This window comes from Triticum urartu, chromosome 7A (genome assembly GCF_056163025.1).
Source record: "Triticum urartu cultivar PI428250 chromosome 7A, HENAU_Tu73, whole genome shotgun sequence".
NCBI classification, from domain to species: domain Eukaryota; kingdom Viridiplantae; phylum Streptophyta; class Magnoliopsida; order Poales; family Poaceae; genus Triticum; species Triticum urartu.
Window position 1 is genome coordinate 214653075 of NC_141879.1, and position 13432 is coordinate 214666506.

Below are 13432 nucleotides of genomic sequence, written 5' to 3' on the forward strand. Positions count from 1 at the left end.
TTCAAAAAAAATCCATATATTTTGCGGAAAAACTTCATCGAACCAGGAAGAGAAAATGAAAAAGGGGAAAAGGAAAAAAAATAAAAAGTATAAGGAAGAAAAGAACTAGAAAGATGTACATAAACATACGAGGTTGTGTGGCCGGGTGGTCACTGCACTGTAAAATGGCCTGTAAGCGCCTTCGCCTGTAGCGCTTGGTACGGGCGACACATAGAGCGTCCCACAGGAAATCACGCTCATGGGGTAGCCCAGCTACGGGTGTTCGGTGTATGAACTTGATTCAGCTCACATGACACAGTACAGAGTACACCAGACCAGATCTTGATTCCTATGCTTCGCTACTGCTCCATCCAGGACTTCAGCAATCAGCACTAGGGTACAGTTAGAAACACTCTTGTCTCTAGCCTACAGGGTGCAAGATCCATGGCACCTTGCCCTTACCTTATGGTACACTCAGGAATCATACCAGAAGAATTCTTGACAACTCCAAATGTGTCAACCTCTCCACATGCAGGAATGTTGCTGCGAGAGCTTATAAATTAAACTAGTACAAAAATCAGGCACTCAACACTGCTGTTTATTGAGATGAGAAGAATCTGATAATGTCCAACAGTCTGTCTACATAAATCTATAAGAAGACATCAAAGATGAGCTTAAAGAACAACAAAGAAGAACGAAAGGAAATGCGTCGAATTGACGCCGGAGCCAAGAATGCTGAGAACCAAAACTTTACACTAGTTGCAGACTGGGTTTAGTGGCACAGATGGAGACCAAGGTACCCCCAAAGAACAGCATTATGTATGTACCATACTAGGTCTTCCTCCAGATGCTATGAATAGACCACGCCAACTGTGTCCTCCTCGAAGCGCTTGATATCACCCGCCAAACGCTTCATGTTATCGTCGTAGACGAACGGTACCTCCTCAGACATTACCTTGCTGCCATTGGTGGGTTTCGGCACAAACTCCCGGCAAGGCTCCTCCATGACATTGATCGTGTTGTGATAATGGTAGTATCTGATCAAGCTTTCGGTTTTGTGGGTCGTCCTCCCGTACACATTTTGCGACATGTGCACACCAGTGGAGTATGCATGCCTTGCTTGAATGGCGTATTTGCGATCCCGCCTGACTCCGGTGATCGAATTACGGAAAACAAGTTTTTCAAACCCCCACTGCCTGAAGACCAATCACATATAAATGTGTTAGTATGGAAAAGTCTGCTAGACAGATCGCGCATGTGCACGCGTTCGCGTGCACAAAGTAAATACGCTGAAATAAATTAAAAGAAGTGATGCACCTACTTTTAGCTTATCAAATGGAGACCATAATCCTAACTCAAACACTAAAAACAGCCAGTGTCAGTTGTGTTTCATTCATTTACATTATCGTAAGATAAAATATTCACATAAGCTGAGTAGGCCATGTAAATATCTAGGTTCTTAACAATTACTACAGCAACGAGGCCAGGGGTCTTTCCTCCTCCTCCAAAAAAAAACACTCAGGTTGCACACAGAGTAGCATTGGTACAAAATTATAGGCCCCTCCTAGTGAAGAAACAAACTGATGGGCAAAGCATGATTAGGTTAATTAACGTCTGATGTCAACACAAAGCTTTTTTACTAGCATAGAATAGAGTATCAGCAATCTGGAAGAAATCTAGAAGCAAACCTATTATGCAAAGATACTTTCAGATTGGGTCACGACATAAATGGTGGCAAACACTTTTTCTTGGGTTAACTACTAAAAATAATGTCTTGTTGCCAACTACTGTACTCAGAAATGGACAAGCTGCAGCTTAGTTCATGATAAAACAAACCATCATCACTGATGAAAAATATCACTTTCTGCTCTGAACATGCCATGGGCAGATGCAGGACGAACTAATTGATGAATATTTGCCTTCTCATGGAGAATCATGCATTGTCAACCTGATCGTTGTTTTGTTATAGGCTCGGAACATCTACAGCCAATTTCACCCAAGGTTTTCTAAATGTGAAATTAGACAGTCAAGATCACATCCAAAGTAGAGTCCCCATTTAGGAGTCAGGACTAGCCAAAGCTGGTTGCTCCTGATGTCCTTTCATTTGTGCAGGATGCTGGTTTCACCGATGTAATAGGCTGATTGACTCTCATCGCCATGAGAATGCAACTATTCATCAACTATTTGCTTAAAGATTTACACTTGTTTCTTTTCGGAACAAAAAAACAATTGTTTATGTAGTGACTCTACCCCCGAAACAAAAGATGCACAATTATGCACAATTTTAGGTTCACACTCAGAAAACAAAAGAGTAACTCAGGAAAGTAGCCCCAAGCTAGCCAGCAGTATTTGATGTAGGGCTGAGCTAAATCCAGAAAATCCCGCAATGGACCAAGGTCAAACTGCCTTCAACTTATAGTAAGGAAAGGAACAAAACAGTGGCACTGCCCAAAATCAACCTAACGCATAGACTAGTGTGACTCACAACCTAGGTTCTTGAAGCATGTGTGCTGATGAAAAGCAAATGGACAGTGACTGGAGGTACATTGCAAGTTCTGCGGACACTCACTGGATTCCAGGAACGCTACGCGGTAAACAAGGATATCTTGCCCCGATTGCAGTATTGTATTGCACGAATCTTTGTTGGATTTCAACGGGAATATCAACAGGCATAAACAATTGCAGCAACAGGCATAGAGAAGGCTAGAGCAGGGAAGAAAGCAGACCTCGAGTAGGCCTTGGTCGGATCCTCCACGCAGAGCTTGCTGGACATGGGGTTCTGCTCAATGGTGAACTGCGTGTACCGCTCGAGCTGGCCGAGCACCTCCTCCAGCGACCGTCCGTCGGGGAGGTAGATGTACTCGTCGACGTCGAAGAAGAAGGTCCAGTTCGCCGCGTGGCGGTGCCGGTGGAGGCAATCGTTCACCACCATGAACTGGTTGTAGTAGTACCCGTCGTACTCTGCTTGCGCCCTGATGTCCTGGAGAGTGACCCGGCCGGCCCTCACCCACGGATCCAGAACCGCCCTGACCGCCGGGCTGACGCCGCCGGCGTCATGGAGAACAAAGTGCGACCTTGGGCCGAAGAAATGCGCGTGGTAGGCCAGCCACTCCCGCATCCGCGGGGCGCTGATGTTGCCGTAGAGCGAGGAGCCGCAGTAGAAGTACTCGTAGGGGAACGGCGGCTGGAAGCGGGACCCGTCGTAGGACCCCGGCGCCTCCTCGAGCGCGACGAAGCGCTCGTACCGGCGGGAGGAGGTGGAGTAATAGGCGTGGACGAGGAGCTTTCCCCCGCGGTTGCCGGCGTTGGGGTTGGTCGGGAACGTGCAGTTGACGACGACGGTGGTGTAGACGCGGCCGTAGCCCCAGTCGGGCAGCATCTTGTACGCCTTGGTCCGGACGGGCCTCGGCGGCGGGCCGCCCGCCGGGTCCGGGTTGGGGAGCCACTCGCACTTGAAGTAAGGGGTGCTGAAGACGTGCGCCGGCTTGGACGCCAGCCCCACGATGGCGAATGTGCGCGGCCCGCCCCGGTACGCGCCCATCTGGACGAACAGCGCCGCCGCGCTGCCGTACGGCCGGAGCTCCCGCTTGTTGGGGTCCCGTGGCCGGGATGGCAAGGTTGACGCCTTTGTCGCGCTGGCGGCGGCGGCCGGTGCGGCTCTGTCGGCTGTGGAGTTGGAGAAGGATACTGCGGTGGTGGCGGCGGTGGCAGCGGTAGATGGGGGAGGGATGAGGGGACAGGAGGAGCGGGTGATGGCGAGGATTGGCTGGTACGGGTGGAACTGCCAGAGCGCCATGATGAGGGCGAAGAGCACGAGGGAGGCGCCGAAGGATTTGATGTCGAGGCAGGAGATGCCGAACGCGCCACCGCCAATGCCGCCGCCAGCGTCTTTCCTCACGGCGGCGGACTTCATCGGTGGAGCGGTTGTGTGCCCGACGCGCTCTGGCTCGATCTGCTCTGCTTTTCGAGTGAAGTGTGCGGAGCGGTCAGTGGAGCAGGAGTGTTGCCACAGCTTTTTCCTCGTTTCTTGGGGAGCAGCTTGATCTATGGAAGGAAATGCTGAAGCAACCAAGCTGGGAAGGGGGCAGGCAGATCGATGGGCTGTGCGAGATGATGGGGAGAGTGAAGTGGGGGATGGGGGAGTGGAGAAATCGGCGGAAGAATTGGGGAAGAAGAGTGAGAGGGTGGTGAGGCGGAGCGAGGCTGTGTGGCTATGTGGGTATGGGATTGATTCCTCACTCCCTTCCCTTTGGACTTTGGGGCTTTGTGGGTGTGGGACTGGCACTGTAGCCGGTGGGTGGCCTTGTAGCGTTCTACGGACAAAACAGTGAGGAGTTTTTTTTTTGGACTTTGGGGCTTCGTGGGTGTGGGACTCGCACTAGTCCTGGCCATCTCCGGCCTGGCCCTGTCGGCCCACCCAGGCCCGGCAGTAAAATCTAGGGCCTAGGCCCAATGGGCTTGTTCATGGGCTGGGCTTGGGCCTGAGTTTTGAGCCCATCGGCAGGGCCTGGACGGGCTTGGGCTTGGCATATTGGCATTTTAAGGAAGAGGCTCGGCCCACGGCCCTAAGCCCTAAGAGCTTTTCAGGTCTTTTTACAAGATGGGCCAGGCTTGGGTTTGAAAAATAGGCCCGATGGTAGGGCCTGGGCCTTAGTTTTCTGTCGTGGGCTTTTTAAGGCCCGGCCCAAGCTCGGCCCGGCCCATGGCCAGGTATAACTGGCACTGTAGCCGGTGTGTGGCCTTGTAGGGTTCTACAGACAAAACAAAATAGTGAGGAGTTTTTTTCAATAAAGGATGAATTTTATTTATTACTCCTTTGTCCTAAAATAAGTGTGAAGGTTAAGACGTACTTAAAATGGAGCATAAAGCAAGAGGATACATATACTAAAAGCATACACCCTCCACAACGCCACACGGGCAACGATGTTTTTCAACAACAACGCCTTCAAAAAGGGAGCGACGCTGATTCCGTCACCAGATCCAACCATCAAGGCAAGAATCTAGGTTTTCATCCAGAAGAACCATTCCGAACATATCCGAGCAATGCCTTTAATAATGTAATGACGCGAAAAAAGTGTCATGTCATAATCAACTCACATTCGACCTAGGTTTTCACCTTGGAGCTCGAAACCGGGTGCACGTAGCACCACCTCGAAGTCACGCATGCGTCGTCGCCACCACTTTTCCATGATCACAGGAGCTACATGCAATGTGCGACTGCTGCCGCTCGACAACCATCCCTCTATGTCAAGACTTTGGCCATAGTTCACATCTCATCGTCGATATCAACCACCAGACATAAAGAGATCAACCCTCTTCGAAGACCTTTTGGTGACCACCGCTGTCATGGAGCAGTAGGAGGTCGTTGTAGTACAATCTACAACCACCACCATTCGACCGACCGGGGTTGGATCATCACCACCATCATCGTTCATCCGCGGGAGATCGTTGTAGCCATGTTGCGGAGGAGGACGATGCACCACCACTCGTGGCTTGTCGTCTTGGAAATTTCAAAATATGCTCAAATCAACGTAGATCAAGTGTGCCTTGGATTTGTGTAGAATTGCATGAAACGCGGAAACGGAAAGCCCGTGTCCATTTGAATCCCATAGGATTTAGGTTTACTTGATGCGTCACAAGACAAATAAAAGTTTTTTTTTCTAAAGCGACTGAGTAGATGCTAAATTTTCTATGAAACGCGGGGCAAAAAATCATAAATTGTACAATCCTACGAAACAAAAAGTGATATAGCAAAAATTGCTAATAGTTTTAATCCTGTAAAATGTTATGAAAATCTTTTCAATCAAAAAGGTCGTTATTATATGTGATCTACCAAATCATATAATTGTTTCCCCCTAGGTGGTAATAGATGGTTAATACATTCAGATTGTTAATATAGACCATTTACCCTATATAGTTAGGAAATTAAATGTCGAGAACTGTTGTTAATATAGACCATTTTCCCTATATAGTTAGGAAATCCAATGTCGAGAATTGTTGTTAATATAGACCATTTGCCCTATATAGTCGGTACTTATTATGCGTGTCTTTATAAAAAAGTTTACCATAACCTATTTTTACACAACAGATAAAAATAGTATTCATGCATATCAGATGTAATGTTAACTTATTTAAAAAATGCTGAGATATTTGGCCCCCAAAAAATTAAAAAATGAAACTGGAAAAATCCTATATAAGAAAAAAAATCACTCATTTACATATGAAAGTAAAATAACTAAAAATGAAAGGGAAAAGGGAAATAATCACTTTTTTACATCTTTTTGAGCAAAGTCACTAATTTACATGTGAAAGTAAAATAAGATATTTTTTAGAATCACAGCGTCACTTTATTGCATAAGATCAATGCTTACAGGGATACATAAGTGATCGGGTGGGGCATCGAGCCACACATGCTAACCTATGTGCCTCCCCATTACATGCACATTGCTCATGGCTAAATTTACAAGCCCTAAATAACCTACTACGCTCTTTTATTTCATGTAGCTGAAGGAAATATGCCCTAGAGGCAATAATAAAGTTGTTATTTTATATTTCCTTATATCATGATAAATGTTTATTATTCATGCTAGAATTGAATTAACCGAAAACTTGATACATGTGTGGATACATAGACAAAACACCGTGTCCCTAGTAAGCCTCTACTAGACTAGCTCATTAATCAAAGATGGTTAAGTTTCCTAACCATAGACATGTGTTGTCATTTGATGAACGGGGGTCACATCATTAGGAGAATGATGTGATGGACAAGACCCATCCGATAGCTTAGCATATTGATCATTCAGTTTTATTGCTATTGCTTTCTTCATGTCAAATACATATTCCTTCGACTATGAGATTATGCAACTCCCGGATACCGGAGGAATACCTTGTGTGCTATCAAACGTCACAACATAACTGGGTGATTATAAATGCTCTACAGGTATATCCGAAGGTATTTGTTGGGTTGGCATAGATCAGGATTAGGATTTGTCACTCCGAGTATCGGAGAGGTATCTCTGGTCCCTCTCGGTAATACACATCATAAGAAGCCTTGCAAGCAAAGTAACTAATGAGTTAGTTACAGGATGATGTATTACGGAACGAGTAAAGAGACTTGCCGGTAACAAGATTGAACTAGTTATGTAGATACCGACGATCAAATCTCGGGCAAGTAACATACCGATGGACAAAGGGGATAACGTATGTTGTCATAACGGTTCGACCGATAAAGTGAAGGAAATATGCCCTAGAGGTAATAATAAAGTTGTTATTTTATATTTCCTTATTCATGATAAAGGTTTATTATTCATGCTAGAATTGTATTGACCGGAAACCTTGATACATGTGTGAATACATAGACAAAACACTGTGTCCCTAGTGAGCCTCTACTTTAGCTCGTTGATCAAAGATGGTTAAGGTTTCCTAACCATGGACATGAGTTGTCATTTGATAACGGGATCACATCATTAGGAGAATGATGTGATGGACATGACCCATCCGTTAGCTTAGCATATTGATCGTTTAGTTTTATTGATATTGCTTTCTTCATGTCAAATACATATTCCTTCGACTATGAGATTATGCAACTCCCGGATACCGGAGGAATGACTTGTGTGATATCAAACATCACAACGTAACTGGGTGATTATAAAGATGCTCTATAGGTATCTCTGAAGGTGTTTGTTGGGTTGGCATAGATCGAGATTAGGATTTCTCACCCCGGGTATCGGAGAGGTATCTCTGGGCCCTCTCGGTAATACACATCATAATAAGCCTTGCAAGCAAAGTGACTAATGAGTTAGTTATAGGATGATGTATTACAGAACGAGTAAAGAGACTTGCCGGTAATGAGATTGAACTAGGTATGAAGATACCGACGATCGAATCTCGGGCAAGTAACATACCGATGACAAAGGGAATAATGTATGTTGTCATTACGGTTCGACCGATAAAGATCTTCATAGAATATGTAGGAGAAAATATGAGCATCCAGGTTCCTCTATTGGTTATTGACTGGAGAGGTGTCTCGGTCATGTCTACATAGTTCTCGAACCCGTAGGGTCCGCATGCTTAACATTCATTGACGATATAGTATTATATGAGTTATGTGATTTGGTGACCGAATATTGTTCGGAGTCCCGGATGAGATCACGGACATGACGAGGAGTCTCAAAATGGTCGAGAGGTAAAGATTGATATATAGGACGATGGTGTTCGGACACCGAAAGTGTTCCGGAGGGTACCGGGTACTTATCGGGTCACCGGGAAGGAATTTCGGGCAACCCCGGCCAAGATATGGGCCTTATGGGCCAAGCGAGGGAACACGCCAGCCCTGGCGCGCCCCTATAGAGGCCAGCCCTATGAGGAGGAGAAGGAAATAGGGGAGGGCAAGGAAAGTGTGGATTAGGATTCCTACTTCCTTCCCTCTCCCCCCCTCTTTCCTTCCCCTTCGGTTATATATGGAAGGGGGCGTGCGGCTTGGGAGGGACTCCAAGTAGGATTCCTCCTACTTGGGCGCCTCCTATGGATGCTCCTCCCTCCATCCTATATATATGAGAAGGGGGGCGCCTAGGACACACCAGACAATTGCCTAGCCATGTGTGGCGCCCCCCCACCGTTTACTACCTCGGTCATTTTTTTGTAGTGCTTAGGCGAAGCCCTGCGGAGATCACTTCACCATCATCGTCACCACGCCGTCATGATGATGGAACTCATCTACTACCTTGACACCTTGCTGGATCAAGAAGGCAAGGGACGTCACTGAGCTGAACGTGTGTAGATCTCAGAGGTGTCGTACGTTCGGTGTTTGATCGATCGGAGCTAGAAGAAGTTTGACTACATTAGCCGCGTTGTCCAAAGCTTCCACTTTCAGTCTATGAGGTTACATAGACACACTCCCCCCCTCGTTGCTATGCATCTCCTAGATAGATCTTGCATGAGCGTAGGAATTTTTTTGAAATTGCATGCTACGTTTCCCGACATAAAGATCTTCGTAGAATATGTAGGAGCCAATATGAGCATCTAGGTTCAACTATTTGTTATTGACCGGAGAGGTGTCTCGGTCATATCTACATAATTCTCGAACCCGTAGGGTCCGCACGCTTAACATTGATGACGATGTAGTATTATATGAGTTTTGTGATTTGGTGACCGAATGTTGTTTGGAGTCCCAGATGAGATCACGAACATGACGATGAGTCTCGAAATGGTCGAGAGGTAAAGATTGATATATATATGACGATGGTATTCGGACACCGTAAGTGTTCCGGAGGGCATCAGGTACTTATCGGGTCACCGGAAGGTGTTTCGGGTACCCTCGGCAATCCTATGGGCCCTATGGGCCTTGTGAAGGAACACACCAGCCCACAAGGGGCTGGTGCGCCCTATAAGGCTATCGGAGGATGCTACCTCTTGAGCACTTGCGTTGGATTCCCCTTGAAGAGGAAAGGGTGATGCAGCAAAGTAGCGTAAGTATTTCTCTCAGTTTTTGAGAACCAAGGTATCAATCCAGTAGGAGGCCACGCACGAGTCCCTCACACCTATACAAACAAATAAATCCTCGCAACCAACGCGATAAGGGGTTGTCAATCCCTACACGGTCACTTACGAGAGTGAGATCTGATAGATATGATAAGATAATATTTTTTGTATTTTTATGATAAAGAGAAATAAAAGATGCAAAGTAAAATAAAAGGCAATAAAAACAACTAAGTGTTGGAAGATTAATATGATGGAAGATAGACCCGGGGGCCATAGGTTTCACTAGTGGCTTCTCTCAAGAGCATAAGTATTCACGGTGGGTAAACAAATTACTATTGAGCAATTGACAGAATTGAGCATAGTTATGAGAATATCTAGGTATGATCATGTATATAGGCATCACGTCCGAGACAAGTAGACCGACTCCTGCCTGCATCTACTACTATTACTCCACACATCGACCGCTATCCAGCATGCATCTAGAGTATTAAGTTCAAGAGAACAGAGTAACGCTTTAAGCAAGATGACATGATGTAGAGGGATAAACTCATGCAATATGATATAAACCCCATCTTGTTATCCTCGACGGCAACAATACAATACGTGCCTTGCTGCCCCTATTGTCACTAGGAAAGGACACCGCAAGATTGAACCCAAAGCTAAGCACTTCTCCCATTGCAAGAAAGATCAATCTAGTAGGCCAAACCAAACTGATAATTCGAAGAGACTTGCAAAGATAACCAATCATACATAAAAGAATTCAGAGAAGATTCTAATATTGTTCATAGATAAACTTGATCATAAACCCACAATTCATCGGTCTCAACAAACACACCGCAAAAGAAGATTACATCGAATAGATCTCCACAGGAGAGGGGGAGAACTTTGTATTGAGATCCAAAAAGAGAGAAGAAGCCATCTAGCTAATAACTATGGACCCGGAGGTCTGAAGTAAACTACTCACACTTCATCAGAGAGGCTATGGAGTTGATGTAGAAGCCCTCCGTGATCGATGCCCCCTCTGGCGGACCTCCGGAAAAGGCCCCAAGATGGGATCTCGTGGATACAGAAAGTTACGGCGGTGGAATTAGGGTTTTGGCTCCGTATCTGGTAGTTTGGGGGTACGTAGGTATATATAGGAGGAAGGAGTACGTCGGTGGAGCAACAAGGGGCTCACGAGGGTGGAGGGCGCGCCTGGGGGGGTAGGCGTTGTTGGGTTTTGTAGTAATTTCAAAAAATTTCCTATGCACACGCAAGATCATGTGATGCATAGCAACGAGAGGGGAGAGTGTTGTCTACGTACCCACGCAGACCGAATGCGGAAGCGATGACACAACGTAGAGGAAGTAGTCGTACGTCTTCATGATCCAACCGATCAAGCACCGAAACTACGGCACCTCCGAGTTCGAGCACACGTTTAGCTGATGACGAACCCCGGACTGCGATCCAGCAAAGTGTCGGGGAAGAGTTCCGTCAGCACGACGGCATGGTGACGATCTTGACGCACTACAGCAGCAGGGCTTCGCCTAAACTCCGCTACAGTATTATCGAGGATTATGGTGGCTGGGGGCATCGCACACGGCTAAGGAATAGATCACGTGGATCAACTTGTGTTTTTGGGGTGCCTCTGCCTCAGTATATAAAGGACCAAAGGGGGGAGGCTGGCCGGCCACATAGGGCGCGCCAGGAGAGTCCTACTCCCTCTGGGAGTAGGATCCCCCCCCCCCAATCCTAGTTGGAATAGGATTCGCGGAGGGGGAAAAGAGAGAGGGTGGCCGGCCACCTCTCCTTGTCCTAATAGGACTAGGGGAGGGAGGGAGGCGCGCATCCCATCTTGGGCAGCCCCTTCTCTTTTCCACTAAGGCCCACTAAGGCCCATATAGCTCCCGGGGGGTTCCGGTAACCTCCCGGTACTCCGGTAAAATCCCGATTTCACCCGGAACACTTCCGATATCCAAACATAGGCTTCCAATATATCAATCTTTATGTCTCGACCATTTCGAGACTCCTCGTCATGTCCGTGATCACATCCGGGACTCCGAACAACCTTTGGTACATCAAAATGCATAAACTCATAATATAACTGTCATCGTAACCTTAAGCGTGCGGACCCTACGGGTTCGAGAACAATGTAGACATGACCGAGACACGTCTCCGGTCAATAACCAATAGCGGGACCTGGATGCCCATATTGGCTCCTACATATTCTACGAAGATCTTTATCGGTCAGACCGCATAACAACATACGTTGTTCCCTTTGTCATCGATATGTTACTTGCCCGAGATTCGATCGTCGGTGTTCCAATACCTAGTTCAATCTCGTTACCGGCAAGTCTCTTTACTCGTATACATCATCCCGCAACTAAATCATTTAGTTGCAATGCTTGCAAGGCTTAAGTGATGTGTATTACCGAGAGGGCCCAGAGATACCTCTCCGACAATTGGAGTGACAAATCCTAATCTTGAAATACGCCAACCCAACAAGTACCTTCGGAGACACCTGTAGAGCACCTTTATAATCACCCAGTTACGTTGTGACGTTTGGTAGCACACAAAGTGTTCCTCCAGTAAACGGGAGTTGCATAATCTCATAGTCATAGGAACATGTATAAGTTATGAAGAAAGCAATAGCAACAAACTAAACGATCACGTGCTACGCTAATGGAATGGGTCAAGTCAATCACATCATTCTCCTAATGATGTGATCCCGTTAATCAAATGACAACTCATGTCTATGGCTAGGAAACATAACCATCTTCGATTAACGAGCTAGTCAAGTAGAGGCATACTAGTGACACTTTGTTGTCTATGTATTCACACATGTATTATGTTTCCGGTTAATACAATTCTAGCATGAATAATAAACATTTATCATGATTATAAGGAAATAAATAATAACTTTATTATTGCCTCTAGGGCATATTTCCTTCAGTCTCCCACTTGCACTAGAGTCAATAATCTAGATTACACCGTAATGATTCTAACACCCATGGAGCCTTGGTGCTGATCATGTTTTGCTCGTGGAAGAGGCTTAGTCAACGGGTCTGCAACATTCAGATCCGTATGTATTTTGCAAATCTCTATGTCTCCCACCTGGACTAGATCCCGGATGGAATTGAAGCGTCTCTTGATGTGCTTGGTTCTCTTGTGAAATCAGGATTCCTTCGCCAAGGCAATTGCACCAGTATTGTCACAAAAGATTTTCATTGGACCCGATGCACTAGGTATGACACCTAGATCGGATATGAACTCCTTCATCCAGACTCCTTCGTTCGCTGCTTCCGAAGCAGCTATGTACTCCGCTTCACATGTAGATCCCGCTACGACGCTTTGTTTAGAACTGCACCAACTGACAGCTCCACCGTTTAATGTAAACACGTATCCGGTTTGCGATTTAGAATCGTCCGGATCAGTGTCAAAGCTTGCATCAACGTAACCTTTTACGATGAGCTCTTTGTCACCTCCATATATGAGAAACATATCCTTAGTCCTTTTCAGGTATTTCAGGATGTTCTTGACCGCTGTCTAGTGATCCACTCCTGGATTACTTTGGTACCTCCCTGCTAGACTTATAGCAAGGCACACATCGGGTCTGGTACACAGCATTGCATACATGATAGATCCTATGGCTGATGCATAGGGAACATCTTTCATATTCTGTCTATCTTCTGCAGTGGTTGGGCATTGAGTCTTACTCAATTTCACACCTTGTAACACAGGCAAGAATCCTTTCTTTGCTTGATCCATTTTGAACTTCTTCAAAATTTTGTCAAGGTATGTTGTTTGTGAAAGTCCAATTAAGCGTTTTGATCTATCTCTATAGATCTTTATGCCTAATATGTAAGCAGCTTCACCGAGGTCTTTCATTGAAAAACTCTTATTCAAGTATCCCTTTATGCTATCCAGAAATTCTATATCATTTCCAATTAGTAATATGTCATCCACATATAATATCAGAAATGCTACAGAGCTC

General features: G+C 46.0%; 1 protein-coding gene across 1 annotated transcript; it reads right to left on the reverse strand.

Annotated features, from left to right (window-relative positions):
• Positions 1 to 555: 555 nt before the first annotated feature.
• On the reverse strand, positions 556 to 4265 carry LOC125522420 (galactan beta-1,4-galactosyltransferase GALS1). The gene is made up of 2 exons (XM_048687485.2): positions 2706 to 4265; positions 556 to 1175 (listed from the first exon to the last, which is right to left on the reverse strand). The coding sequence occupies exons 1-2, from the start codon at positions 3890 to 3892 to the stop codon at positions 830 to 832; spliced, it is 1533 nt and encodes a 510-aa protein (XP_048543442.1). The 5' UTR covers positions 3893 to 4265; the 3' UTR covers positions 556 to 829.
• Positions 4266 to 13432: the final 9167 nt, after the last annotated feature.

Bases quoted from the DNA above. Each gene is read 5' to 3' on its own strand.
- LOC125522420 (XM_048687485.2), bottom strand. From the start codon at position 3,892: ATGAAGTCCGCCGCCGTGAGGAAAGACGCTGGCGGCGGCATTGGCGGT. The intron at 1,176-2,705 runs GTCTGCTTTCTT...ATTGGTCTTCAG, and splicing joins CCGACCAAGGCCTACTCGAG to GCAGTGGGGGTTTGAAAAAC.